The 27,228-nt window shown below is 33.1% G+C and overlaps 4 protein-coding genes, 1 long non-coding RNA gene and 1 pseudogene across 6 annotated transcripts; 2 read left to right on the top strand and 4 right to left on the bottom strand.

Annotated features, from left to right (window-relative positions):
• Positions 1-130: 130 nt before the first annotated feature.
• Positions 131-3,491, bottom strand: LOC125215716 (acetylserotonin O-methyltransferase-like). 2 transcript variants are annotated; one of them, XM_048117237.1, is made up of 3 exons: positions 1,730-3,491; positions 867-1,194; positions 131-413 (listed from the first exon to the last, which is right to left on the bottom strand). In XM_048117237.1, the coding sequence occupies exons 1-2, from the start codon at positions 2,561-2,563 to the stop codon at positions 892-894; spliced, it is 1,137 nt and encodes a 378-aa protein (XP_047973194.1). In that variant the 5' UTR covers positions 2,564-3,491; the 3' UTR covers positions 131-413; positions 867-891. The 2 variants fall into 2 exon arrangements, with proteins under 2 accessions (XP_047973194.1, XP_047973193.1); XM_048117236.1 differs by lacking the exon at positions 131-413 and having other exon boundaries at positions 774-1,194.
• LOC125209241 lies at positions 2,839-3,397 on the bottom strand. Its single transcript, XM_048108844.1, has 2 exons — positions 3,392-3,397; positions 2,839-3,300 (listed from the first exon to the last, which is right to left on the bottom strand). The coding sequence occupies exons 1-2, from the start codon at positions 3,395-3,397 to the stop codon at positions 2,839-2,841; spliced, it is 468 nt and encodes a 155-aa protein (XP_047964801.1).
• A 1,926-nt stretch (positions 3,492-5,417) lies between the features above and the next one.
• On the bottom strand, positions 5,418-6,616 carry LOC125210663. The gene is made up of 2 exons (XR_007174395.1): positions 6,501-6,616; positions 5,418-5,452 (listed from the first exon to the last, which is right to left on the bottom strand). It is a non-coding gene; the product is annotated as an uncharacterized LOC125210663 (long non-coding RNA).
• A 2,044-nt stretch (positions 6,617-8,660) lies between these two features.
• On the top strand, positions 8,661-10,370 carry LOC125216769 (annotated as a pseudogene).
• A 2,152-nt stretch (positions 10,371-12,522) lies between these two features.
• Positions 12,523-13,146, bottom strand: LOC125216078 (organ-specific protein P4-like). Its single transcript, XM_048117696.1, has 2 exons — positions 13,008-13,146; positions 12,523-12,932 (listed from the first exon to the last, which is right to left on the bottom strand). The coding sequence occupies exons 1-2, from the start codon at positions 13,056-13,058 to the stop codon at positions 12,714-12,716; spliced, it is 270 nt and encodes an 89-aa protein (XP_047973653.1). The 5' UTR covers positions 13,059-13,146; the 3' UTR covers positions 12,523-12,713.
• Positions 13,147-22,323: 9,177 nt separating this feature from the next.
• Positions 22,324-24,199, top strand: LOC125212072 (acetylserotonin O-methyltransferase-like). The gene is made up of 2 exons (XM_048112110.1): positions 22,324-23,091; positions 23,811-24,199. The coding sequence occupies exons 1-2, from the start codon at positions 22,354-22,356 to the stop codon at positions 24,102-24,104; spliced, it is 1,032 nt and encodes a 343-aa protein (XP_047968067.1). The 5' UTR covers positions 22,324-22,353; the 3' UTR covers positions 24,105-24,199.
• The last annotated feature ends 3,029 nt before the right edge of the window (positions 24,200-27,228 follow it).

Below are 27,228 nucleotides of genomic sequence, written 5' to 3'. Positions count from 1 at the left end.
CACGTAATTACACATTAATATAATACACATTAATATAATACATAAATTAGAATTATTAATTGACTTGATTGAATTTAATGGTGCAATGATCGGAATTAATGAAATTATTGGTATTAAGGCGAGTGTCTCATGGATAGACCTATACTATTATATAGGCTAATGGAATATAGGCCCAATCCCTTTACAGAACATTTCCAGCCCAACGACTAAAATACAAAACAGATCTTCTTCTCCTCTCATACAACTGTAGTAAGTCTTGTCCTCCGCCTCTGCATGACCGATACGGTCCTGGGAATAGCCCACTGTGACCCCAGTCATATCCATCTTCGAGGCGGCTGCGGCGGCGGCAGCAAAAGGAGGGGGAGAACATGGCATTTTATGAAGTAATTAGCCGGTCGGAGGGGCTGCATCCACTGCTGGGTGAGATGGGAAGTCATAAGTCATAACTATATAGATCGATTTTGAGCTAATTATATTGTACATTATATAAGGAATTGCACGTATGCAACATGATTGTTACTCTTTATATCCGCTATTACTTGGTCTGTCTAGTTTTCTTTTTTTGTTTGTTCGTCAATACGTGTTACACTTATTTTTTAGTCCGCCCGCTATTGGGAGTTCAGTTTACTTTTAAAAATAGGTTTCACATTCCACTATCTTTTTCCATCCATTTTCTATAGTATATTTTAAAATTCATGCTAAACTCAAATGAAACTTCTAATGACAGAATAAGGGAGTATTACGTACCTACCAGCTTGATACCCCATAAAAAATGATGTTTTACTTTTAGTACTCGAGTAGTATTATTTTTCATTTGATACAATATCATCATTTAATAAAGACCAACAATCCAACGTCATTTTTACCAAGGTTATATAGAAGTAGTGATGGTCAAGGATATGCTTCAATAACTGCTGGAATGGCCTTGATATGTTTGACCGTAAACCTACTGAAGCCAGCCTCTTTCACTACAAATTCCCACTCCTTCAAAGTCCTCTCTTTCCCGGAGGTATGAGCCAACATCACCATGTCTAACGCTAGCCGTACATCGCTGTACTTATCCTCTTCCTCTTCCTCTTCCTCTTCCTCTTCCCCGATCACCGCCTCCACGATCATCACTTTCTCTTTAATTGCCTCCTTGCATTTTCTCAATATTGCTATGCATTCCTCGTCGTTCCAATCGTGCAATACCGACTATATGTATTTTACACAAATATATTAGTGTTTGATGCATAGAAAAAGGCCAAGAAAAGTATTTTTTAGCTTCGCTTCACTATTTCACTACTCCCTCCGTTCCTTGATAATCGAGTCGTTTTTCTATTTTGGGAAGTTCCAAGATAATTGAGTCATTGCTATATTTGACAAAAAGTAACACTTTCTGTTATTTTATTATCTCTTCATCTCTCTTACTTCATTCACTCTCACTTTATTCACCATCCACTTGTGGAATATCTCTATTAACAAAAAATGGATGGAGTATACTATCTAGTCCCAATTCAATGTTTCATACTATTTCCTTATTCAGCTAACTCCTAAAAAATTTCTCATTTCACATTCTACTCACAACTATTATAAATTAATACTAATATAAAATATGACCCACATTTTATTAACTTTTACCATATTTTTTCTTCACAAAGTTAAACAAATTGCTAGTATAAAAACATATATTAGAGTAATTAATGGAGAAAGTAATTAATGGAGAAATTATAAAGATAAGTGTGAAAACCATGAGAAAAGCTGCATCAGCATTGGGAACAGCTTGAAACATGTCTCCGGCAACATGCTTCACTCCGTCGCAAGGCGGCGCAGCGCTAGCCACGTGAGGTAGATCGAAGCTGATCCCTTGGATCCAAGGAAAAGCCTTTACCAGAATCCGGAGGGCAGTCCCGTCGCCGCCACCAACATCCACCAGCGACGAAATCCCATCAAAAGCCTCCGGGTACTGATCCGCCACCGCGTCCGCGGACGCGATGGCAATGCAGCTCATGGCATCATCGATCAGCTTGCTGTGCTCCGGATTCGCATTGGCGAAGCTCCAGATGTCGCGTCCGTGCTCGTCCTCGAACGGCGATCCGTCCGCCTGGCGAGCACGCAGACTGAGGCGCTGCCACGGCGCCAGCATCGTCGGCGTGCTCTCCAGAAGGACGACCGCCGCCATGCTGTCAGCGGCGCCTCTCATCAGCAGATGCGAGAGAGGCGTCTGCGAGTATGAGGAGGCGGTGTGGGAGAAGATGCGGCGGTGGACGAGGTAGCGCATGATGCGGCGGAGGACCGGCGGGGAGCAGGCGAGGGCGGCGGAGAGGGCGGGGAGCGTCATGGAGCCGCCGTGGGAGTCGATGACGTCGGCGATTTGGAGATCGATGGCGCATTTGACAAGGGCCATGGGAGTGAAGCCCAAGGCGTAGCTCCACATCTCTAATTTGGCGTCGGCGGCGATGCTTGCTTTTAGTTCTGCCATTTTTGGTTTTGGAGTGGTTTTGTTGAGGAAGATGAAGGGAAAAGGGCTGTATTTAAGGACTCCATGAGCATACACGTGGAGTCCATGCCTATGTGGAGGCATAGCTGCATATTATGTTCTATACTTTCACCTGTCGATTTGTCAAATTAAATTACTACTAACGACCTCATACATTGGCATGATCATTAATTTAATGATAACATACGATTTAAATATAACAGAACATAACCGACAGCTTTTTACTTCTATTCATATTAAATATCGTACATGACTAAACATTATTCGAAAACCATAATCTTATGCACCATAATACATTAGCGATAGGTGACATAAGAGCACACACATAACAACATAAACTTCATACAGAGGATTCATCTTCACTCATCTTCCTTGGCCCCAAATGCATTAGATTTTGGTTCAAAGTCTCCATCATAAGATTTCTCCTTCTTGGAAGTTACATCATCTTCGGGCTTTAGATTATTAATATAAGATGTAACACTAGGTCTAGATTTAAAATCTCTCACAAAAAACTTCTCATCTTCAGGTTTGAGATTATCAACATATGATGTAACGCTAGGTCTAGGCTCAAAAACTCTCTCAAAGGATTTCTCATCCTCAAGCTTGAGATTATCAACATAAGATATAACACTAGGCCTAGACTCAAAATCTCTCACAAAAGACTTCTCATCTTTAGGCTTAAGATTACCAATGTAAGAGGTAACACTAGGCCTAGGCTCAAAATCTTTCAAAAAAGATTTCTTATCTCTAGGTTTTAGATTACCAACATATGAAGTAACACTAGGCCTAGGTTCAAAATCTCTCACAAAAGACTTCTCATCCTCAGGTTGAGATTACCAACATAAGTTGTAATACTAGGTCTCGGCTCAAACTCTCTCACAAAAGACTTCTCATCCTTAGGCTTGAGATTACCAACATCGGCTGTAACACTAGGCCTAGGCTCAAAATCTCTTACAAAAGACTTCTCATCCTCAGGCTTGAGATTACCAACATAGGCTGTAATACTAGGATACTAGGCCTAGGTTCAAAATCTCTCACAAAACCCTCATGCTTGAGATTACCAACATAGGCTGTAATACTAGGTCTCGGCTCAAACTCTCTCACAAAACCAATATGGTTGACATTACTAGCAGTGTCATCCCTTCCCTCAAAGTCCTTTGCAGAAGATTCCTCATATTTAGGTTTGACATCGAATATTGATGTCTTCCCCAATGTATGGCAGTCATTTTCTTCTACCTTTTTGATCCTTCACAATACCCTGCCAATATTCCCCCCCATTTTTCCTTGCATTGATACCGCAAATCTACATTTTTCGGTCAGTAAATTGATCAAAATAATGTTTATAACACATTAATAAGATGCTCATAAAGTTCATACATATTATATGATTAATTTATTAGGACATAGAGGAATGGACATACCAGTGCCAGAAAGAGGATGATAGCTATGATGTATCTCATTGTTATAATTTGAATCTGAATCTCTCTTGGTGAGTTGAGAATATAGAAAACCTGATAGCTATTTATAGAAAATTAAGAAGAGACAATTATATTATATACGTATTAAGATATATATTAGTAGAGAAAAGCAAGGATACTCAATATTGTATATGATAAACATTGAGAGAAACCAATAATTAGATAAGAAGCAGTATGAACTCCTTCCGTCCAATAATTAGATAAGAAGCAGTATGAACTCCTTCCGTCCCAACATGTTAAACACATAATTGCATATAAGAACGCAAATAATTCAAGTAAAAGGAATTAAACTCTAATTCATGAATTTCTACGGTTTAGAATTACCGATCTAATTCTCCAAAGAATCGACGATTGTTTGAGTTTGAATTTGAAGGATGGTTGGAAAGTTAATCTTACTGCAAAATGCATTTTGCGTCTCCGTTGAAGATGCCTTGATATGCTGTATCTACTTGATCGAATGATACCCCTAAGAGCATCCGCATCACGTCTCGATGCGGGCTCGATCTCGTCTCGGAGAGACGAGACCGCATCGAGACAGCGATGCAAGCCTCCCATCTCGTCCCGTTGCGTCCCGTAGCTCGCCGCGGAGAGCAAGCTAGGCGAGCTCCCGTTCGTCCATGACTCCCACTCGCGTGCCTGCGAGTGGGTGTCGTTTATATCCGTTGAAAATGTTTTTTTTTTGTTTTTTTAAAAAATTCCGAAAAAAATCAAAAAAAAATTTAAAAAAATCCCAAGCCTTTTATAGCCGTTTTTTTAAATTTTTATTTTTTTTCAATTTTTTAAAGCCTCCAATCACTTCTATAAATATCAAATCATTCCCACAAATTATCCACCATAAAAAAACTCTTTATTCTCACTTAAACACTCTACATTCTTCGTCTCAAAACATTATTCTTCTCCTAAATTTTAATCCATATGTAGATCCATCTGAGCAAATGCGGCAAATTTTCAATTATGTGTTTTTCGTATTTTCGGATGTAATTTTCGGTAGACGCACACGGGGGCGGAGCCAGGATATTGTACGAGGCAAAGAACTTGCATATTTCCTCCCAAGTTCCAACGGACCCAAACTTCCACATATTTAATTTTTCGTTTGTATAAAAATTCTTCTCTTTTTTTCTCTACAATTTTTTTGGAGAGCAAAGACTCACGTTTAGATCTTTAAACTGTTGGTTTTCATTTTTTTGAAAAAATAACTAGATTTTATTAAATATTAATTAACTACATGTTTGACTTTTGGTTTTTTTCCAATTGAGGCAACAAAGCTTTTTCTATTAAAATACTAGGAGGCAAAGTTAATACAAAATACATATATTATAATTTATATATATCAGTGTACAATTAGAAAGTTGAGGTGGGGCAATGACAATTGCCCCTTATGTATATACACTAGATCCATCCCTGGACACACATGATAGTCACCAAAATACTCTTCTTCTGCTCCTTTGCCTTCATTTCTTTTAAACCCCTTTCACGCTCATATCACGCCGAGGTACTGCAAAAGAAAAAACAGCAAAATCCGATCCAATTTATCGTAATCGATTAGTTAACATGTTGGTTAACCGTATTCTGAAACACGGAAAAAAATCATTGGCATATCAAATTATCTATCGAGCCATGAAAAAAATTCAACAAAAGACAGAAACAAATCCACTATATGTTTTATGATTTGAGTTTTGAAATTTTGAATTTGAATATGCAATTTTTAATTACTAGTATTTTAAATTATGTCTTTTTTTATTTTTAAAAAAAATTTAAGTATGTGTTATTTTATTTTTTTAGGATTTTAAATTGTAATTTTTTTATTTAATAAAGTGTGTTTTTATTAATTGAATTTTGGAAATAAAAAAAATTGAAATTGAATGAATAGTTAAGGGATGAGATGGTTAAGAGATGGATAGATGTACGTGTTGTCTCTTAGTTAAGAGATTGGGTGAAAAATCCATGAATAATGAAGGAATGAGACAATTAAGAGACGGTATTAAGACGGGGATGCCGGATGGCTAATTTATTGGTGGGGCCAAATGAAAAACAAATGAATGATTTTTCGTTGAAATTGTTTGTTTCCGCACGCCCATAAATCTTTATGGTATCACATGATAAAAAATGTGTATTTAATGAACTGATGAAATGAAAATAATATGGACACATATAATAATAAAATAAAATCCTTATCAATATCTCAATAAAATTTAGTTAGATATTGTTAAGATCTCTCTTTTTTTCTCTTGATAAATATCCCGTTTTCAATTTATACAAAAGTTAGATGTGTTTTTCTCCTAAAGAATTGACGTAATCCATTCTAGTATTGCGCAAGAGAGATATAACACACGGATGAGAGAATTGAGAAAATTAAAAATAGATGATTTAATACGGAGTATTATGTTTTCAAACTCATAATTAGTGGTATAGTTGAGCATACAAATTAGCGTTCTTAAGAGTATTAAAAAGTATTCTAAAGTAGTATGATTTTTTTGTTATAGTGCAGATGCAGAGGGATATACTATAAGATAAAATGAACGTTGCTTGAGTTGTTAATCTACCTCTGGTTGTGGCTACCTATTGACGTTGGTTAGTATTTCTGACTATTTTCTTTTTGGATGGGCTTGTGCTTCATTTACCTGGTTAGAGCATTACTCTCGAATAAAAATAGATTCACCAAATAGATTCGCCAAATAAGTCTAAATTCTAGATTACTATTGAAATTTAAAGGCCAAACCATTAGATTTCGTGTCATCAGTGCTATACGGTGATAGAATCTTCAGTTATCACATGTATCATGCAATTGATGAATTCTATCTTATATAGTAATTTAAATATAATGCATGTCAATGTTTGCCGCTGGCAATGATATATTCATGCAACACGTAATGATGCCCAAATTTATTTATATAATTATGTGTCAAGTTGTGATAATAACTGTCATAGCGTGATGATATGACTATATACCATAAACAATAGTGATGGAGGCAATTTTTTTCGATACGGAGATTAAGAAAAATTGTATTAGGTGAGTTAAGTAAAGGAAGAGTAAAGTAGGAAATGGAAAAGATAGAGAGATGTAGAGAGAATAAAGTAAGAGAGAGTAAAGTAAGTGAGAAGAAATGTGTTGACTTTTACTAAAAAGAGAAATGACTACATTACTATGGAACGTAATAAAATGACAAAATGACTCCATTACTATGGAACGGAGAGAGTAATATTACGTACACTCTTAAGTCCAATCATCCTCGTCGTGAATCATACTAGTATAACAATTCACACAATATATGCGTGATGATAATTATATGCATGATTCTCACTCACCTCACTATTGTAATAATACGTGATACATGGCCCAATTACAGCAACATTTCACACGTGATAGTATATGATATATTGTCCTCATATACTTATTCTACTCATAATATCTCTCTGAAAGCCCCAAATATCTTTTTAAATATTGAAGAAACGACCAACTGGTTGTAGATATCATCTTAGCCTGTCCAGATAAAACCTAACTTACATATACTAATCAAATCAAATAATTAATTAATATAAAGAGTGAACTACTACTCCTTCCATCTCATAATAAATGTCACACTTTCCCTTTTAGTTTATCCCACAAAAAAATATCACATTTCCATTTTTGAAAAAAGTTCTCTCTACCTTTAATATAAAATTTATATTTTCTCTCTCCATCTGATACACAAAACAAAACCTCTTAAAATCTCGTGTCGTCTCACAAGTGTGACATCTTTTGTGAGGCGGAGGTAGAGGTGTCCACGGTTCAGGAACCGACGGTTACGGTTCGGAACCGCCGGTTCCAATTTTGGAAATTGTTGAACCGGAACCGAACCGCGAGGGTACTGTTTCGCGGTTACGGATCCGGTTCCAAAACCGCTGGTTTTCCTGCGATTTTTCACGGTTTCAAACCGCCGGTTTTTTGCGGTTCCGGCACGGTTTCGGTTCGAAAAAATTTTGAACCTGAACCGAACCACGATTTAAAAATCGACAGTTTCGGTTCGGATAAATTCTCAGGGTTTCGGTTCGGAACCGTAACCGACGGTTATGGTTACAGTTTTAACCGCCAGTTTGATAAACCTTGGGCAGATCTAGACGGAGGGACCTAAACATTGAATTGGTAACAATTAACAAATGCGATACTTAAACTTAAAAAAACATATCACCACACATCTATAAGCTTTGATTTAATATGTTGCAGGGACTTTTTAATTTTTTGCGCTTTTAATTTTGTCAAAAATATCCTCTAGCCCTTAAGGATATATTAGTTGATTTGTTATGAGAGAGATTTCCAACATTTCCTTTCCTGAATTTGCTGAGAAATAGAATAAAATTTGTGGACAACAAATCAATCCTATAATATTAGGATAGTTGAATTTATTTGAATTTATCTTTCGTCAATAGATGAAAATGCTCCTTGGTACAAAGTCTAAAGTTGAGTATCGTGATTGATAATAAGGGGGCTGGAAGATATTCTGGACCAAAAAAAAGTCTAAAATTTGAGTATCGTGTTTGATATTAGTACAAAGTTTAGTTACATAAAATATAGTTCGCTCTATTAATAATAATACAAATAGGTTACGGCTTGTGTCCAAAATTACGTGTCCTAATTTGCTAACATGTCTATCAAGAGGACCATTCAAATCAAAACCATTCAAATAAGAGAGACCTATAATTTTCACAAAAGATTCCCAACCAAAAAAAAAAAGACTCAATCACAGCATGTATGCAAAACTTGGTCTCAGACTCTCAGCACTCTCTTGCTTCATCTCGTTATTCTACTGGTAATCTGATCTCCATTCTAAATTAAATCCTTTATTTTTTAATTATTCACATTTTTCCAACTCCAATTTTTACGATTAGGGTTCATCCGTAGGCGACAACACTCACATGCAATGGCGGAACCACACGGTGCCAAGCCCCCGCGCCAGCGGGGGCTTGCCCGGCACCAGACCTCAAATCACCCTTATACCTCCGTGCTCCGACCGATTTCCGCCCCGGAGCTAGCCCTGACTCCGTCGACCGGTTACCCTGTAAATTCTGCAAACTGCAATTGAAAATTGGGGAAGAACGAAAATTCTGCAGACTGCAATTGAAAATTGGGGAAGAAGAAGAAAGTGGGCTTATTTGTTAATTGTTTAGGCTATTTATTTTACAATTTGGGCTACCTTTTTCATTTGGGCTTTTAATTTAATAAACTAACTAACTAAGAATACCAGCCCTAGCCCTAGCCCTAGCCCTAAGCCCTTACAAAATTAAGCCTAAATTTTCGCCCGCTGCTGCTAGAGAGTATTTTCTTCTATGAAACTTATTAAGATAAATTTGCGCAATAGAACGAGAGACAAATGGATGAATAATATCATGGTGGTATACATTGAGAGAGGAATTTTCAAAAAAATTGGAAATGGGACTATTCTTCGGCGATTTCAAGACATGGCGACTCGTCGAAAACAGATATCATCTAGTGTGTCGTAAAAGTTGAACAGACATTACATGTAAAATTAAATATTTTAATATATATATATTATATATATTTTTAAAAAAATTTAGCCCCGGCTTGTTCAATTTTCTGGTTCCGCCACATGCACCATGTCCATTCGCCCGATCCATCCCAATCGATCTTCTTCCTCCCGGAGAATCTCAAACTCAGAAACACAACGAAAATCCACTTCCCAAAGCGAGAACTCTCCGACTCCCTCACTCACCTCCTCTCCAAAGAAGAAGCCGAAACCCTCCCTTTCTCCTCCCAAAAACTCCCCCTAATCCTCCGCCTCTTCTCCTTCCCTTCCTCCTCCCCTCAAGCCACCGCCATGACCGCCACGCTGGAGGAATGCGACCGCTACCCAATCCCAGGGGAGCAGAAATTCTGCGCCACATCCTCCCAATCCATGTCCGAATTCATCGAATCCATCTTCGGCCCCGACACACCAACCAAGGCCGTCTCCACTTACCACACCAAGCGATCGGAATCCGATGACGTGGCTGTGCAGAATTATAGGATCATGGGAATCCGGCGGATTCCGTCGCCGAAGATGGTGTCGTGCCACACGATGCCGTATGCGTACACGGTGTTCTACTGCCATTACCACGAGAGCGATAACCGGGTTTACAGAGTGTCGTTGGCGGGGAAGAATGGGGATGCAGTTGAGGCTATTGCGGTTTGTCACATGGATACTTCGCAGTGGGGACCGAACCCGGTTCCATTCCGGTCTGCCATTTCTTTCCGGCCGATAACTTTGTTTGGGTCCCGATTATGTCTCAACAAATATGAGTATCATCTTTAATCGATGTAATGAAATACTAGTACTTGTTGTATGTAATTTATGTACGTGTGTTGTTTGTAATAGTAATTAATAAGGTTGGTGTGTGTGTTCCACCACAAAATTAACTTCTACTATTATAGTTTGAATGTTTTATCACTTTATGTAAGCATTTCAAATGTTATCACAAATAGCTTAGACCAAAGCATTTCGAATATAATGTTATCACAAATAGCTTAGAGTACATCTACTACAAAAAAATAACCAATTAGTGACGGATATTTCCGTCACTAAACAATGAAATTTCTTCACATAATATATTAGTGACGGATCAAGTTTTGGCAGATCCGTCAATAATAAACTTGTAAGTAAAAAGCTTTAGTGACGGAATTTTCGTCACTAGTGCTATTGTAACAGAAATATAAGCTACTGTTTCTCATTAGTGACGGAGTACTCTGTCACTAATTAGTGACAGATATGTTTCAGTCACTAATTCCGTCACTAGTTGTTGAGCTATTGAATTCCGTCACTATTTTGCATTTTTTTGTAGTGATTAAAACCCAAAATGGAAGAGGTAATTAATTAGCTATAATGGTACTCCAAAACCAATCTCATATTTTATTTGTGAGTAAAAATACATGCATGTTTTTAAGTTTAAACTACAACAAACGCAAAACACTTTTTCAAATTTTGTGTGTAAAAATGTACTACTACAATAATATAGAGAATAATCTTTTAAGTTTGAGTTTAATATAAATGGTTATAGTAAAATCACTATTTGATGTACATTAAATTAGGGTTGAGTTTAGTGTAAATGGTTGGAGATGCTCTTAGTCATTGAATTGTTTATAGGGAATTTCGAAAGATGTATAATTGAGAATAAATAATTAAGGTAAAATTTTTTAAAATGAAGCTCAATTTTGGGTAAAACTAATTAAAATGTAAGATTAGTGGTATTGAGTGTTATTTGAACGGTCGGTCTGCCTTTAGAAACAACTCAATTGAAACCGGTGTTAAGCTAGCAATGAGCAATGAGCCCAATCAAACCCATTTCGTTTTTTACTGATGGGCCAGTCGATACCATCCGGGTTGGATCAGCCGGCCCACTTGACAAGTCCAGTTACTTGTTTTACTATATATACGATGTCTGTGTCTTACTCAATTCATTATGCAATTCATTTATAACTCTTCTCCATTGAACCCTTTGACAATAATTATCCACGGGATAGATAGATAGTTAACCGATGACACCCTAAATTTAAAACACTAAGATAAGCCATAAGGTTTAATTATTAAGAACTCATGAATTGCTATGAACATTTAATGTGTTCGGTTTAATCTTCTTCACTTTGTTTTCTCATTTAAGTCAAATTTTTAGTTTATTACTTAATATTTTCCTCTTTTGCATATATCCTAATTATCCATTTGAGCAATTCTATTCTTAATTTATTAACAAAACATAAATCATAATAAACCAGTTTCTCATTTTATGACTGATATGTGAGTTATACGCACATGCAATACATAAAGTTGAAAAATTCATGAAAAAGTTTGAGGGTCCGTTCGGTTTCGGTAAAATTGATAGGAAATTGAATTTACAGAAATTATGCATATACACTCACATGAGTGTGTTGTAATATGTGTAGTGTGTATTTGTGTGTGACAGAGTGTGTTTGTGTGTGTAACTGCGTGTGTACGTGTTACTGTGTGTATGTGTGACAGAGTGTGTTTGTGTGTGTACGTGTTACTGTGCGTGTGTGTTTGTGTGTGTAATTGTGTGTGTACGTGTTACTGTGTGCGTGTGCGTGTATGTGTTACTGTGTGTTTGTATTGTGATTGTGCGTGTTGTGTTTGAAAGTCTTATTTTTATCTATTTGGAATTCCAATTTTTTACTTTTAATATAGAATTCAAATTGTGGAATTAAGAGTGTTGAAAATGTAGAAGAAATTGGATGAAGAAACCTCCATCAATGGAGGATGAAGAAATTGTGAAATTAGGGAAAACTATCGATAGAGAGAGTGAAGAAGGAAAAGGGAAAATTTCACAATAGACTACATATTTATTAATTGGTGATTACAAAATACAATGAGATGCCTTATATAGGCTGAAAACTAAATGCTAAACAAACTAATTAATCCTAACTAACTAAACTAATCAACCTAACTAATTACATTTTATTTTCAATTTCAACAGTCCCCCTCAAGATGGAAGCAAAACAATTGCTGCCATCTTGACAACAAACATCAAACTACGAACGGAGCCCGAAGGTAATTCTTTTTTCATTTAGGGAAAATTTGAATCTAATATAAATGGTCAGGTTTTTCAATTTATCATCCACTCCTCCTTACAAGCACATCACTGTATACATATAGTCATATAGATATATAAAACAAACTAATTAATTTCCACATGAAAACGGTCCAAACTATCAAGACATAGGATTGAAACAAATTTCATAACCACTATTGAATTTATTGCATACGACACCTAACCTAATTACCCTCGACTTCAGTATGAGTATGAGCATGAATATCACGGCTGTGATATATGATAACATTAGGCTTTACATCGAAATCCCTAACGAAACGATCCATTTTCATATTCGAGCCCACATCGACAAGATCTTTGATTGCGTTAGGCATAGTCTCTTCATCCATCACAACCTTCCACACTTCTCCTGGATCTTTTCTTGCATCACAGACAAAGGCAAACTGAAACAACACATGAAATTTTTGTTAACTTATTGAAGAAAATATGAAGCTAGAGACAGAAATATGATTTATTACCAGAAGAAGAGAGAGAAGGAATGAGACTGAGATAGCTTTGCTCTTTTCCATCTTCGATCAAGTTGATATTTCTTTGCCTGTGTAACCTCTGACTTCGTATTTATAGAGAAAATGAATTGCAATAAATATAATTTTTAATTCGGACAAGGTAGTAATCTATAAACAAGTCAACACTCCACATAAAGGGATTGTGATCTTTGATTAATAATTGACAAAAAAAAGGTTAGTGGTAGCTATTGTTGGCATATGCAATACTATTCATTGCGTTTGGTGGATGTCACAACTCTAGAACTATATAATTTAATAAACTTTAAAAAAAGGCAAATACTATTGCTTCCCTCACATATTCAAACTCAAGTAAATTTCATTTTCACTTCGCCAAAAAGAAGTTATTATGATCTCAGAAACAAAAACAAACTAATGAAGTGAGTTAATTGGCCTTATTGATTTATTAGACCAACTTTGAAGGTTGTGGGAAATATAAAATTTTGGCAATAGTTTAATTTTGATTTTTTCAACTTATTATCCCTTTTAAAATTATCTTCTGACCTCTTGTTAGCCCATAAAATAAAGAAACTAATCATTGTTATGTGAAGCAAAAAAATATGACACATAGTCAACTAGGTTACAGTTAGAAGAAGCTTGTGCCTTTTTTTCAAATATTGGTTGCCATTTTTAATATATTATTCAATGTATCTAGATGTAAAGTTGTTGTCCCGGCGTGTAACTTGATATAGAAATATTTATGTCCATTTAATTTAATGTTGCAATTGCCACCAACTAATTGACAAAAAAAAGCTGAGAGTTTTGGAGTTTTCTTTATTGAGTTGGAAAATGGTTTGAAAAACAAGTCAACTTTTGGAAGTGTGACAAAAATATGTTAATCGAGATGCTTCTTATGAAAAGATATTTACAAATTTGAATTGCATTATTGCATAGGACCCAAATCATATATTTTCCAAAGCAATGAAAATAATTAAAAGCCATTCCCTTCCTCCACGCATCAAGAATTTATAGTAATTAATTAATTACTTTATTAGGTATTCATAATAACAAAGAGAGTTCAACTTTCTTATTAGAACACACCTAAATAACCCTCATAATATTTCTTACGATCCTATTATTCTCAATATACACCTTATTAATTGTAAACGAAGAAAATATATTTCTTGTATACATAAAAGTTGCTTGGATATACTATTCTTTTGTAACCAGAAAAAATAAAGTCTTGTATACAACTAATAAATTTATATCAAGACAATTATAGTGATCGTTAAAAATACGTACAACTAATAAATTTATATCAAGACAATTATAGTGATGATTAAAAAGATTATATTATGAATAAAGATTAATTCTCAGATGATATATACTTGAAACTTTAAGGCTTATATCAATTGATTTGGAGCTATCATTCTTAATTGAGGACTTATATAAAACACTCTCTGGCCATGTTTGGTTGACGGGAAGTAAAGTTGGCAAAGAAAATGATTCCTGGAAAAATGAATCTCGGGAATATGATTCCTAGTAACTTTACTTTCATGTGTTTGGACAATATCAAGATTTTAAATTTATATTTAATTTAAGCACCAAACCAAAAATATATTTATTATTTTTTTATTTATAAAAAAAATAATATTATAAAATTTTTAATTATAAATAATAATAATTTATATTATTATATTTATTATTATGATGGATAATTTAAATATGAATTATCCATCATAATATATGCTAATATAATTATAATTATAGTTACATGGAGTATTATATTCATTTATTATAATAATAAATATAATAATTATTATACTATAATTATAATATTTACGAATATTATAATTGAATAAATTTTATAAATTAATATTGCACTATGACTTTATTGATTAATTATTAACTTATAAAATATAATAATTATTATTTATTATATAATTTATATTATAGAATTATATTTTAATTATTAATTATTAATTACTATTATGAATTATTATAAAATATAGTTATAATTATGATAATTTTAGTTATAGTTATTTATTATAGTTAAATTAAGTATGATTTATAAATTTAAATTAGTTTTAAAACATTGTAATTAATAATAATAATAATAATAATAAAATAATAAAACTATACTATATTGCTTAAATATGTAAGAATCCTAAAACTGGGAAAAAGAATACCTAGGAAAAGTTAGGATTCAGAATCTTGGAAAGTTGTACTAACTTTCCTTATTCTCGAATTCTGATTACTTTCCCAGTTTGATTAAAAAGCAAAACAAATACAGGAATTTAAAATTTAAGGAATCAGATTACTTTCCCAGACAGAATCCTGACAACCAAACATGACCTCTATTCTATAGTAATTAAATATTAATCCACATCACTAATTTTTACTCCCTCTGTCCGGCATTAGGAGTCCCATTTATGGGCGGCGCGGGTTTTAAGAAAGGTTAAGAAAAGTGGGTAGAAAAAAGTTAATGGAATATGGGTCCCACTTGTATATATTAGTTTAAATGAAATGTGAGTAGAATGAATTAGTGGAAGGTGGGACCCTATTACCATTTATGGTAAAAGTGAACCGGGACTCTTATTTGCGGACGGACTAAAATGGACAAACGGGACTCCTGTTTGTGGACGGAGGGAGTATGTAATTTCCAGACTATATAACGTGATAAATAAAATTAAAGTTGGAATCAAAAGTTCATAATTGCTGGGCTGAAAAAATCGAGATATTGTGGAGTTGACTAAGTGTGAAACAATACTGTCCATTAATATTACCTCTAAAAGGTGAATTAGATAAGTACAATTAATGTACGTGTTATATTGCTCTTTGTACTCTTCTCTAACCACCCAATATTTTATGCCCATACCACCATTGTCAACTCTGTCTCCCTCCATCGTCCATTAATTTACATACTCTTATCCGTCATCGCAAATGCTGTTGTACAGTCAATGTAATTCTGTTTGCAATTGATATTGAAAATAAAAATAAACAATTCTCACATCGATGCAAATATAGTTATAGTGTCCTACTTGTTGGTTTTGTTGTTGAGTTGTAGCTTGCATGTGCTTTGTTACGAGCCTTTAGTTTTTGTGTGTTACTTGTTGGTTTTGCCGTTCAGGTTTTTTTAGAACTCTCTTAATCGCCGTTTTTTGCTAGCTTTGAGCATTTAATTTATTCTCAATCAAAAAAATAATAATTGAAACTAGAGGGGATAATTGACTGTAGACCAAATTTAACCGACCCAACAACATATCTGGACTAAATCTAAAAAATAACTGAACCAACATTATAACTAGGCTTTAAAATTAGTCAGTTCGATAAAGGGTTAGTTCAACCAATCAGAAAGAAAAAAAAAAAGGTTCACCTTAAAGCGTTTGAGAGAAGGTGTTGGCAATTGAACTGAGAATAAGAATATAAGTAATTATCTCACATCGGTATAAAGAGATAACTACTATATAAGTCTAATGAATCTATACTTCTATCACTAATTGATTTTAGAATGAATTCCATGAATTTCGATCATATTCAATATTATTGTTTTATTTTATACTACTACTTACTATTCTAATATTTAAAAAATGTTAGTATTAACATCAGTGATTTATACGAATTAATTAAAAATTAATGAAATCAGTATGTAATATGTGACGAATCCAATTTTAGATATATTCAAATTTTAGCACAATGCTACATTCAAATCGTATCTAATCTAATCTAAAATCTAGTAAAGTGACCTCATGATTGCATATATATGTTTTCTAGGCTTTTAAATTTGAGTCCACAAACTCATTCCCTTGCAAGTTTTTCAAAATTGACTTGATTTACGAATTGGAATGTTTGGGAAGGTTCTAGCAGAAAGAATAGTACTACCGGCAACTCTTTATATATGTTGAAAAATATAAATATATTGTAGTCGGGTAAATTGCTGATTAATTAGTAATTCTAAATTAAGACTAAATTTTAGTATTATATTAGAAGATCTAGTGGTTAAAATAATGCTACATGAATTATATTTTTAATTAAAAAATAATAAATAAAATTAGAGGGTATTAATGTCAATTCTTTCTCATTAAAATCATCTTAAAACTTTAAATTTACATAACTCTCTCGATTTAAATTATTTTTTCACAAAAAATATATCAAATTAAAGATAATTTTATAAGAATTCCAACGATATCTCAATTGCATATGTTCCGACGACGTTCGGATGATGAAATTTGATATTTTTATTTTAGTTTTCGTAAATGTTGATAACCAGATTTTTATCAACAAATACATAAAAAAAATCTCAATAAAACCATGTATAAATCTCAATAAATATGTGTTGATATTTTCTTGTACTAGTGTTGATATTCTTATGTCATATTGTTGATATTTGTAATACACTATGTTGATATAAAAAAACATTCACGAAAATTATCATATAATAACATAACAACGATATTACCCTTTTGTTGATAGTTGGTCTACTATTTATTGAGATTTGTAAGATTTAATCTCATCCACTCATTTTAAAATCTAAGGGTGAAGATTTAGTCTTGATTTTGGATTAGAGTGCTATAAACATTAGAATATGGCCCTAGTGTAGCTTTCGTACCTATAAATATTACTGGTAAATCTTTTATATTAATTATAATAAGAATTAATGTTGTATAATTTTGATCAATATTGGAAAATTTTATTATTCTTTGTAATTAACCTTTAGATACAGATACAATCAAATCCCTCCTTAAAATGAAGACTTAAAACATAATTTAATTGGTAAGTTATTTTTCTTCATACAAAGCCGGAGTTGAGTTACAATAGTGAAAAAAAAAAATTGAAGCATAATTTATTTGATATGACGTTTTTTCTCCATACAAAGTCGGATTTCAGTTACATTAGTGAAAGGGACATTAATTATAGAACTTATGTTTATTGTTCATTATAATTATAGTGAGGTGTGACAATCCAGCAATAAGATGCGGTCACATATATACTTATTGTGTTGGAAACAGTCAACTGATAACCCAACAATTTCTATGATTGGAAAAAAAATCCAGCTTTATTTTACATAGATCTTATCTTGTGACTATTTAATTATGTGACTTGGCTATGCACATTTGCAGCTTTCAAATTTTTAATTTTTTCTTACTTAGATCTTATCTTCTGACTGTTTATGTGCCCTTGTCCATGGCCCATGCATATGTGTATACTTATATAAGCAATAAAAGCTTGGATTAGTTAAATGGCATACTTATATAGTTCTATATTAGTGATAATATGGATAATTACTTATGTAGTTCTATATTAGTGATAATATGGATAATTATATAACATTTGATTGATAACATCATTATATGAATGACTGTGTGGCATTTAATTAATAATATGAGTTTCAATTTAAGTCTAAACTAGTCAAATCTATCAAAGTTCTAAAACATACATTGAAGTTCAGATCATCAATTAAAGTTAGCCCATCATCCGCATCATCATTTACATTTTACACCCAACTGTCAGCATTCTTTAAATTAAATTTGAGTCCATCATCATTCATTATTCAATGTAAATTAATGATACGGAGTATTCCTAGATGGTGTTCGGTTTACAAGATAAAATAATATTAAGATACAAACTAAGATTGAGTTGTGAGATTATTTTAGTCATAGAAAGTTAGCTATGACTAATTATCCCATGATTATCCATATAGGATTGAGTTGTGAGGTTGAATCTCATAAATCAAACATACTACAAATTTAATCTCGAATACAATCTTGCAAACCGAACATCCCCCTATTGTATGGTACCAACTTGGACGTTGTTAAAATAATATTTCAAAAATTACATAATAGTAGTATTAATTAGACACTAATAATCCTAATAATTAAAAACATTATTTGTATATACATACTAATATTATATCTATATAGAGTGAATTAAATAAATAGTCGCTGAATAATTGAATTTTAACATTCACGGTCACTATAGTGAACTTAATTAACATGGAGTCTCTGAAATATGGATAAGTAGTGCTTTAAGGACTTTTTGCTTTGTTTCCTTTTTAACATTGATATATTAAGGCCCATGTCTCTATATGACCCACTAACTCGAGCCCACTATTAATTATACCTTAAACGATTGTTTTTTGATCTGTGGATTGTGATGCTGGTGATTATACTATAACTATTCAATGACTTTGGATTCTGTATTCTTGACTTCTTTGTAATACTTGTGAGTCATGGGCCAAATTTTAGACAATGAAGAATGCTTTCACGTGATCGATACTACACATTTTGAACATGGTGGAAAGTGGAGAATGTGGCCCATTATTAACTAATGAATCCCTATGACAACTTATTGCCCATTACTAGCTCGTTGGTCGGCCCCATGTGTTGCTACAACCCGAACACGTTCTGCACCTTTATGCCTTTTCGGGTCCGGGCCCATTACTAGCTAGTAGGTCAGCCCCATGCGTTGCTACAACCCGAACACGTTCTGCTTCTTTGTACTTGTGAGTTTATGTATGTTCGATCTTCGTCTTTTAGATCTTATTCCTTTTTCTCTCTGATACTATGTGATTTGTGAATATTAAGTTCTTGGGGTGATAATCTTCTATTAGTATCTTGCACTCCATGATTTTTCACTTTTCTATATATTAACCAGAGACATCTTCTAATTTCTGCTGCTCACCTTATAAACTTGATATAGAAAATTTTAATTCAAGATTTTTGCAAAATATATTTTCTCAATTAATGATTTAGCTATTTAGAGTTTATATTCAGATAAGTGTGGATCAGCGTATTATTTTTTTAGGGAGATTTTTTTTATAGAATGCATTCTCAATTAAATAATTGGGTTTACAAAATAATAATGTTATCTGAACTAATAGTGTTAGTTAATTGCATCTTATTTGCATATTTGTGCGATTGGAATAATGTGATTGAGGGGTACTGACTTTTTTTAAGTGAATGACAATTAAGATAATTTATCGTCAATTTGTGTGATATTAATTATTATCTAATGCATGGATGAGACTTGTCACATGTGGTCGGATATCTAGATTCTAATATACTCAATTATTCACATATATTGACATAAGATATCGTATTAAAATGAAATAGAAATTTTGAATGAAGCGAAATGGACTATAGTGACTTGTTAACTCTCGATATATCTTATATTGTGAGTTTAGTGGAGGTTGTTAAAGCTTGTGTAGCAATCTTCTTTTGTCATTTCTTGCAAAATCGTCAATTACGTATTCGATCAAACAATAAAAAGAAAAATCCAATTTCTTGGATCTCATCCAATTTATCAAGATCTCAATCGTGATTATTACTGTTGTTCTAATACACCCTGATAATTACACTCTAACTCGTGATTCATGAAGTTGAAGTCGCTCATGTTTGGCACACCAGTAATCAACTACTGAAAAAATAATTCTTAATCATCGATGGAAAGTGTTTTGTTTGGGTAGCAATTAAAATACATAACACATGCAATATTAATAGGTATCCCATTCCCACTTGCACTAAAAACACGTCCTCGCAACCATTATCACTCATAATCACGACTCATGTCAATGACAAGCCATAAATAACCTTAAATTCAACAATTCCTCGTACTTTAACTCTCCATTGATTTTAAGTAATTTTTAAAAAAATAGAAAAAGAAATAGTATGAGTACTGACTGTATTGTGAATGATATTATGATAAGATATCGATTGAATTACTAGCTATCTAATAACTTACGTGACCATACCAAATACGTTCGTTGTTTAAAGACACGTTTTGACTCAACATGTGTCTTAAGAAATTACTGTTTAACTTTATAAGCCGGTGAAAAGAATTAGTGATTGTGGGTCTTCACTTTCATATTTAGTTTTATAATAGAATATGTGGATTAATAATATAGTAATGTGTGTGTTCCCTTTACTATAAATGGGAAAAGGTAAATGTGTCTTTAAATGATGGACGTTCAAAAATAGTACTACCTTCGTCTCTCAAATATTAACACACTTTGACCCGGCACCGGTTTTAATAAATATAATGGAAAGTGAGTTGAAAAAGTTGGTGGGATGTGGGTCCTACTTTTAAAGTATTAGTTTTATAATAAAATGTGAGTAGGAATGAGTTAGTGGTATATGGGGTTCACTACAAAAAATGGTAAAAAGTGAAGTGTGTCAAACTTTCAGGGACGGACCGAAATGGCAAACTGTGTCAAACTTTTAGGGACGGAGGTAGTAAAACTGAGGGAACAATATATATTTAATACTCCATTCATCTCGGTCTAAGTGAAATATTTTCTTTTTGCACATATTTTTAAAAATAATAATAATAAATAATTAAAGTGAAGAGAATGAAAAGTAAAAGAGAAAATAATATAGAAGAGAATAAGAAAATAGTGAAATAAAATTAAACATTAAAATATGTAAAAATATACTCCTTTCATTCACTAAAAGCAATCATACTGCAGACTAACAGTTGTTTTAATTTAAAAATTAATAAAGTATAAAAAAAGATTAAAAAAAAGTAGTAATAAATTGAGAACCTTTCTATTTTTAGCATGTGACTATTTGGTGAGGGTTAAATTATAAATATGAAACTCTGTTATAGATGGAATAATATAACAAATATAAATATATTTAAACTTTATATTTCTAAATCATAGTACTAATAAATAATTTTAAACACTTTCTTATCTTATACTCCCTCCGTCCGCGAAATGGAGTCCCGTTTTTCCATTTTGGTCCGTCCACGAATAGGAGTCCCGGTTCATAATTACCATAAATGGTAAAGAGGCCCCACATTCCACCAACTCATTTCACTCACATATCATTTAAAACTAATATATACAAGTGGGACCCCTATTCCACTAACTTTCTTCCACTCACTTTTCTTAACATTTCTTAAAACCCGCACCGATAAGAAATGGGACTCCTATTTGTGAACGGAGGAAGTATATTATTTTATCCATTTTTTTATTGATTGAGTCATCATTTCGGCAGAAAGATTTCTTTTATTGATTGAGTCATCATTTCGGCAGAAAGATTAAGAAATATTAGCATATGTTTTTGAGTGTGTTAATTGGAGTAAAAATAAAGTGCAAGAAAAAATAAAATTAGAGAGATTAAAATAAATGGAGCTATTAGTACTATTTACTAAAAGCAGAAAAATAGCTAATTATTTTAAAAAAAATACTCAATCATCCAAGAACAAATAAACAATATTATTATTTTGTTATATTGAAGTAAGTAGTCCAATATTTAAAAAATGTTGGGGCCATGGACTCCACGTCTATGCCTCCGTCACTGCTCATGGAGTCCTTAAATACAGCTCTTTGCCCCTTTCCCTTCATCTTCCAGAACCAAAAATGGCAGATCTAAAAGCAAGCATCGCCGCCGACGCCAAACTAGAGATGTGGAGCTACGCCCTGGGCTTCACTCCCATGGCCCTTGTCAAATGCGCCATCGATCTCCAAATCGCCGACGTCATCGACTCCCACGGCGGCTCCATGACGCTCCCCGCCCTCTCCGCCGCCCTCGCCTGCTCCCCGCCGGTCCTCCGCCGCATCATGCGCTACCTCGTCCACCGCCGCATCTTCTCCCACACCGCCTCCACCTCCTCCTACTCGCAGACGCCCCTCTCGCGTCTGCTGATGAGAGGCGCCGCCGACAGCATGGCGGCGCTCGTCCTCCTGGAGAGCACGCCGACGATGCTGGCGCCGTGGCAGCGCCTCAGTCTGCGTGCTCGCCAGGCGGACGGATCGCCCTTCCAGGACGAGCACGGCCGCGACCTCTGGGGCCACGGCGGTGCCAATCCGGAGCACAGCAAGCTGTTCCATGACGGAATGAGCTGCATCGCCGCCGCGTCCGCCGCCGCGGTGGTGGAGCAGTATCCGGAGGCGTTTGATGGGATTTCGTCGCTGGTGGATGTTGGCGGCGGCGACGGGACCGCCCTACGGATTCTGGTGAAGGCGTTTCCTTGGATTAATGGGATTAACTTTGATCTGCCTCATGTGGTTGGCGCTGCGCCGCCTTGCGACGGTGTGGAGCGTGTCGCCGGAGACATGTTTGAGGCTGTTCCCAAAGCTGATGCTGCTTTTCTCATGGTATTTACACTCTCATCTTATTTTCTAAATCAATTACTCCATCTAAATTACAGATTAATACTTATAATACTACTCCATAACTATTTGATACTCCTATTTGAGTGAACTATAAGTAACTAAACTTTGAAATTGTATCGAATGTGGTATTTAAATGTTAAAATTATGCGCATACACGTCTCTAGACTTTGATGTAGTATCGTTGAAGGGACTTTTGCACTTTTTAAACTTTTTTTCTAACATACCCTCTAGGCTCCGGCTTTTAAGGGTATTTTAGTCAATTTGTGATGAAAAAGACTGTCATCAATTTTTTTTCTGAATTTGAAGAGACGCCACTATTACTATTGATATTAATATAAAATTTGTGTTTAATAAATCTATGGAAATTAGAATAGGAAAAGAAACATGAAAAGTTGGAGTGCGTTAGAGAATTGTCATTTCTCTTTCATTTCAATCCTTTTTTGATCAAAAAAATCCAAAAAAGTATAAAAGTCCCTCCAGTGATATTACATCAAAGTCTAGTAGAAATTTTTTTAAAAGTTTGAATATCACGTTTGATACAATTTCAAAATTTAGATACTAAAAATATACTTAGTTCACTCTTGATATTTAATTGATAAATAGAAAATAGTGAAGCGAAGTTAAAAAAATAACTTTTCTAGCTTTTCTTAGCTTTTTCTATGTATCAGAGATGTTGATATTTGTGTATTATGTATATTTAGTCGGTACTGCACGATTGGAACGACGAGGAATGCATAGCGATTCTGAGAAAATGCAAGGAGGCAATCAAGGAGAAGGTGATGATCGTGGAGGCAGTGATTGGGGAAGAGGAGGAAGAGGATGGGGACAAGTACAGCGATGTGCGGCTAGCGTTGGACATGGTGATGTTGGCTCACACATCTGGGAAAGAAAGGACTTTGAAGGAGTGGGAATATGTAGTGAAAGAGGCTGGTTTCAGTAGGTTCACAGTCAAACATATCAAGGCCATTCCAGCAGTTATTGAAGCCTATCCTTGACCATCAATGTTTTCACTATTTCATACTATGTCCTTGCATTTTAATTTCTCTTTAGTTGTTTGGAATAAATGCAACATTGCATTTTATTTTTGTTATCTTATTGTGTCTATATTTTTTGTGGCCCGTCAAAGAGCCCAAAGGCTAAAGCTAGTTTTACAATTTTCACAAAAGTTAGCCATTTTTTATTCTACTATTTTGAAATGAATGTCATCTTTACATATATGACTTCAAAATTTAAACCAAAAAACTACAATCAACATTAAATTATTAGAAAAAACAGCAACTATATATATTTAATTATTTATAATATGCCATGTATATGTGTCCTGAATTTGTTATTACAAAGACAATGGGTACCACTGAACAATGTGTCGAGTGCCAGACTGCAACGAGGCAGTTACGACCACTTTACTGTTTATAATTTTATTTGTGCTTTTCCACTTTTAGTATGTAAATTTTACTACTACTACTACTAGTATTTACTATAGTAAATTCGTTTGATTCTACAAATAATATGCTAATACAGTGGATTTGCTCATAAAGGTTTATTTAATTTGATACAGAAAACTAGAAGTTGAGTTCATAGAATATTTTGGTAATCCCAAAAGGCGCCATTAATAAAATCAAGAAATAATTGTAAATGTATAGAGACTTAATAACTGAAATGTGATCTCACAGACATTTTATTACATACTATAGTATATGAATTTCTATTAAAGAGTGGTGAGGTACAACTGCAGAATGTACAATCGATGTATGCAGCTGCAGAGTGGTATTTATATGCGATTATACGTACACCCACACTAATCAGCACCTTTATTATTTCTTTAAAACAATATCCACTGACTGAATTTATTATTAAGCATGGTTTGCATATTGAATGGAAATAAATTGATAGTATCTAAGAACTTGTTATTCCAGAGTAAATAATAGTGGAGTACTAATTTTATGCCTAATTTATTGTTATTAAGGGCCATCATCTCATTATTTTGATAGAGCTCGGCCTTTCAAATGCAACTGCGTTTTGGCCCATGATCTAATATTTTTAATAATTTGAGGTTCGATATGTTTTTGGCACATTAGCTACACTAATTAATTGTAATTTGTAGTTGAATAATGAGTTATTTGTACATATAGGAGTACAATTTTAGCAATTAAGCATGGCACAGCAAATTTTAGTCTAAATTTTTTCACAATGAGGCAACTTTGGAATTACACCATGTTCTGAATGATAGAATACATGCATTGGTTGGTGGAGTTTGATGGAACACAATATACTATATCGTATTTTCTGCCAACATACTATACATGTTTAAACTTTATGCTTTGTTTACAATTTTTTTTAAAAATAATTAGTCCCTATTTCTAAAAAGATGCCTATTTTTTGTATTTCAAAGTTCCTATCATTTTTAGACATGTTTCGAATATTTATTTGTATTAATTCAAGTTCGAGCCATTTTCCTTATTGAAGCTTGCCTAGTTTTTGTATATTTAAAGAAAATGTCATTTTTACAAAATAGTTTCAATGTTTGGGTTGGGGCCATAAGCTACATTACACTCAATAATGTGTTAAATTCATTAATAACCCTATATGTGTAAGAAACATTGTGATGTCCATTAATGTACATTACTTCTCATTCTATTTCTCAAAAATTTAATATTTTGGATACATAATTAGTATTCAAAAGGTATCACTGAATCACTAGTAGCATTTCTATCACAGTGTCATGAGAAGTACACTTTTGGATAAACAACCAAATTTTGTACAACCAAAACAAGATTATATTAGTAATTTTAATGTGTTAATTAAATATTAAAATAATAAATATAGTTAGTTAACAAATTAAAAACACTTCATTAGTTTTTAGTCTCATTTTCAATTTTTTATTTTTATATTTAAATTATTTCTCTATTATTTTTCAAATTTGAATTAAAATATGCATTAATTATATTTTATGATTCAAAAAAATTTAAAAAATTATACACAAATACCATAATATTATGAACGTTCCCTATACTATATATATGTCTATACTTTTTAATTAAATGCATAAATAAATTACATTTTTTCTCAAATAAACCAATTTTTTGTTGTACAAAATTTGGTTGCATAGCTTTATTGTTTGGATAAACTATCTAAACGACAATGTAAAAACAAAGAAAAATAAATAAATATTGTGCTGCATAGTGGAATATTAACGAAGAGTAAAGATAAATGTACACAAATTATACACGTACATAATATCCTTAATTTTTAGATTTAATTGAATTTAATCAAATATTATTATTTTTATTTATTATATTATAATGTAGCAATAAGAAAGGAATGATATAGAAATTTTATGCCAAATTGTTACATGATTTCGAACTTGATTTGAATTAATTATACAATATTTAGTAAAAAAAATATTTTTTTTCTTAAACATGCAAATATTTAAGTTAAAATTTCAATTTTGTTTTAAATTGTTGTAACACCGTATTAGTTATACAACACCATATTTCAGTATAGCAGATAAAGCCATATCTTTATGCAGTTATACCAAATCAACAAATAAATCTAACTTTTTTACATACCTCATTCTGCTTTGTGTATTTTTAGTGACGGTAAATGGTAATGTATTATAAATGTCGTAATAAAATAATAGTGTATGAATATAATACTATGAAAAGAAAAAAAAAGTGCTCTAAGATGAGTATATATGTGCATGAATATTTATCAAATGAAGATCATTAATAAGTCGCAAATGTAGTGCTATAGTTATAGGTTGTTTATCAACGAACAGTCACATTTAATTTCCATGATTATACGTTGAATACATCTTGTTGAATTACTTATGAACTTACGCATGCACGAGTTATAATTGAAATATATGACCGAGTGTTAATTTTAATCAGAACATTACTGAATATTGACTCGAATTCAAATCTCCACTATTTAAATTTTACAGCTTTTAAGATAATACCTCATGATTTGTATCTAAAATAAATTAATCAAGAAATTATCTGGAAAGACAAAATGTACCTATTTTTCAGTACGCGGAATTACGGAAATGGGTGCAATGTATTAGTACTACAAAGAAAAAGTATTTTTTTTACATTTATTTTTTTAAATAAAAATCAACAA

Source organism: Salvia hispanica, chromosome 3 (genome assembly GCF_023119035.1).
Source record: "Salvia hispanica cultivar TCC Black 2014 chromosome 3, UniMelb_Shisp_WGS_1.0, whole genome shotgun sequence".
NCBI classification, from domain to species: domain Eukaryota; kingdom Viridiplantae; phylum Streptophyta; class Magnoliopsida; order Lamiales; family Lamiaceae; genus Salvia; species Salvia hispanica.
The sequence above is the reverse complement of the archived record's forward strand: the minus strand, read 5'-3'. Positions and strand labels throughout refer to the sequence as shown.

Excerpts from the sequence above, each read along its gene's own strand:
- LOC125215716 (XM_048117237.1), bottom strand. The coding sequence starts at position 2,563 with ATGCCTCCACATAGGCATGGACTCCACGTGTATGCTCATGGAGTCCTT. Across the intron at positions 1,195-1,729 it reads CTGATGCAGCTTTTCTCATG|TCGGTATTGCACGATTGGAA; the intron begins GTTTTCACACTT and ends AAATACATATAG.
- LOC125216078 (XM_048117696.1), bottom strand. The coding sequence starts at position 13,058 with ATGGAAAAGAGCAAAGCTATCTCAGTCTCATTCCTTCTCTCTCTTCTT. Across the intron at positions 12,933-13,007 it reads TCCTTCTCTCTCTTCTTCTG|TTTGCCTTTGTCTGTGATGC; the intron begins GTAATAAATCAT and ends GTGTTGTTTCAG.
- LOC125212072 (XM_048112110.1), top strand. The coding sequence starts at position 22,354 with ATGGCAGATCTAAAAGCAAGCATCGCCGCCGACGCCAAACTAGAGATG. Across the intron at positions 23,092-23,810 it reads CTGATGCTGCTTTTCTCATG|TCGGTACTGCACGATTGGAA; the intron begins GTATTTACACTC and ends ATGTATATTTAG.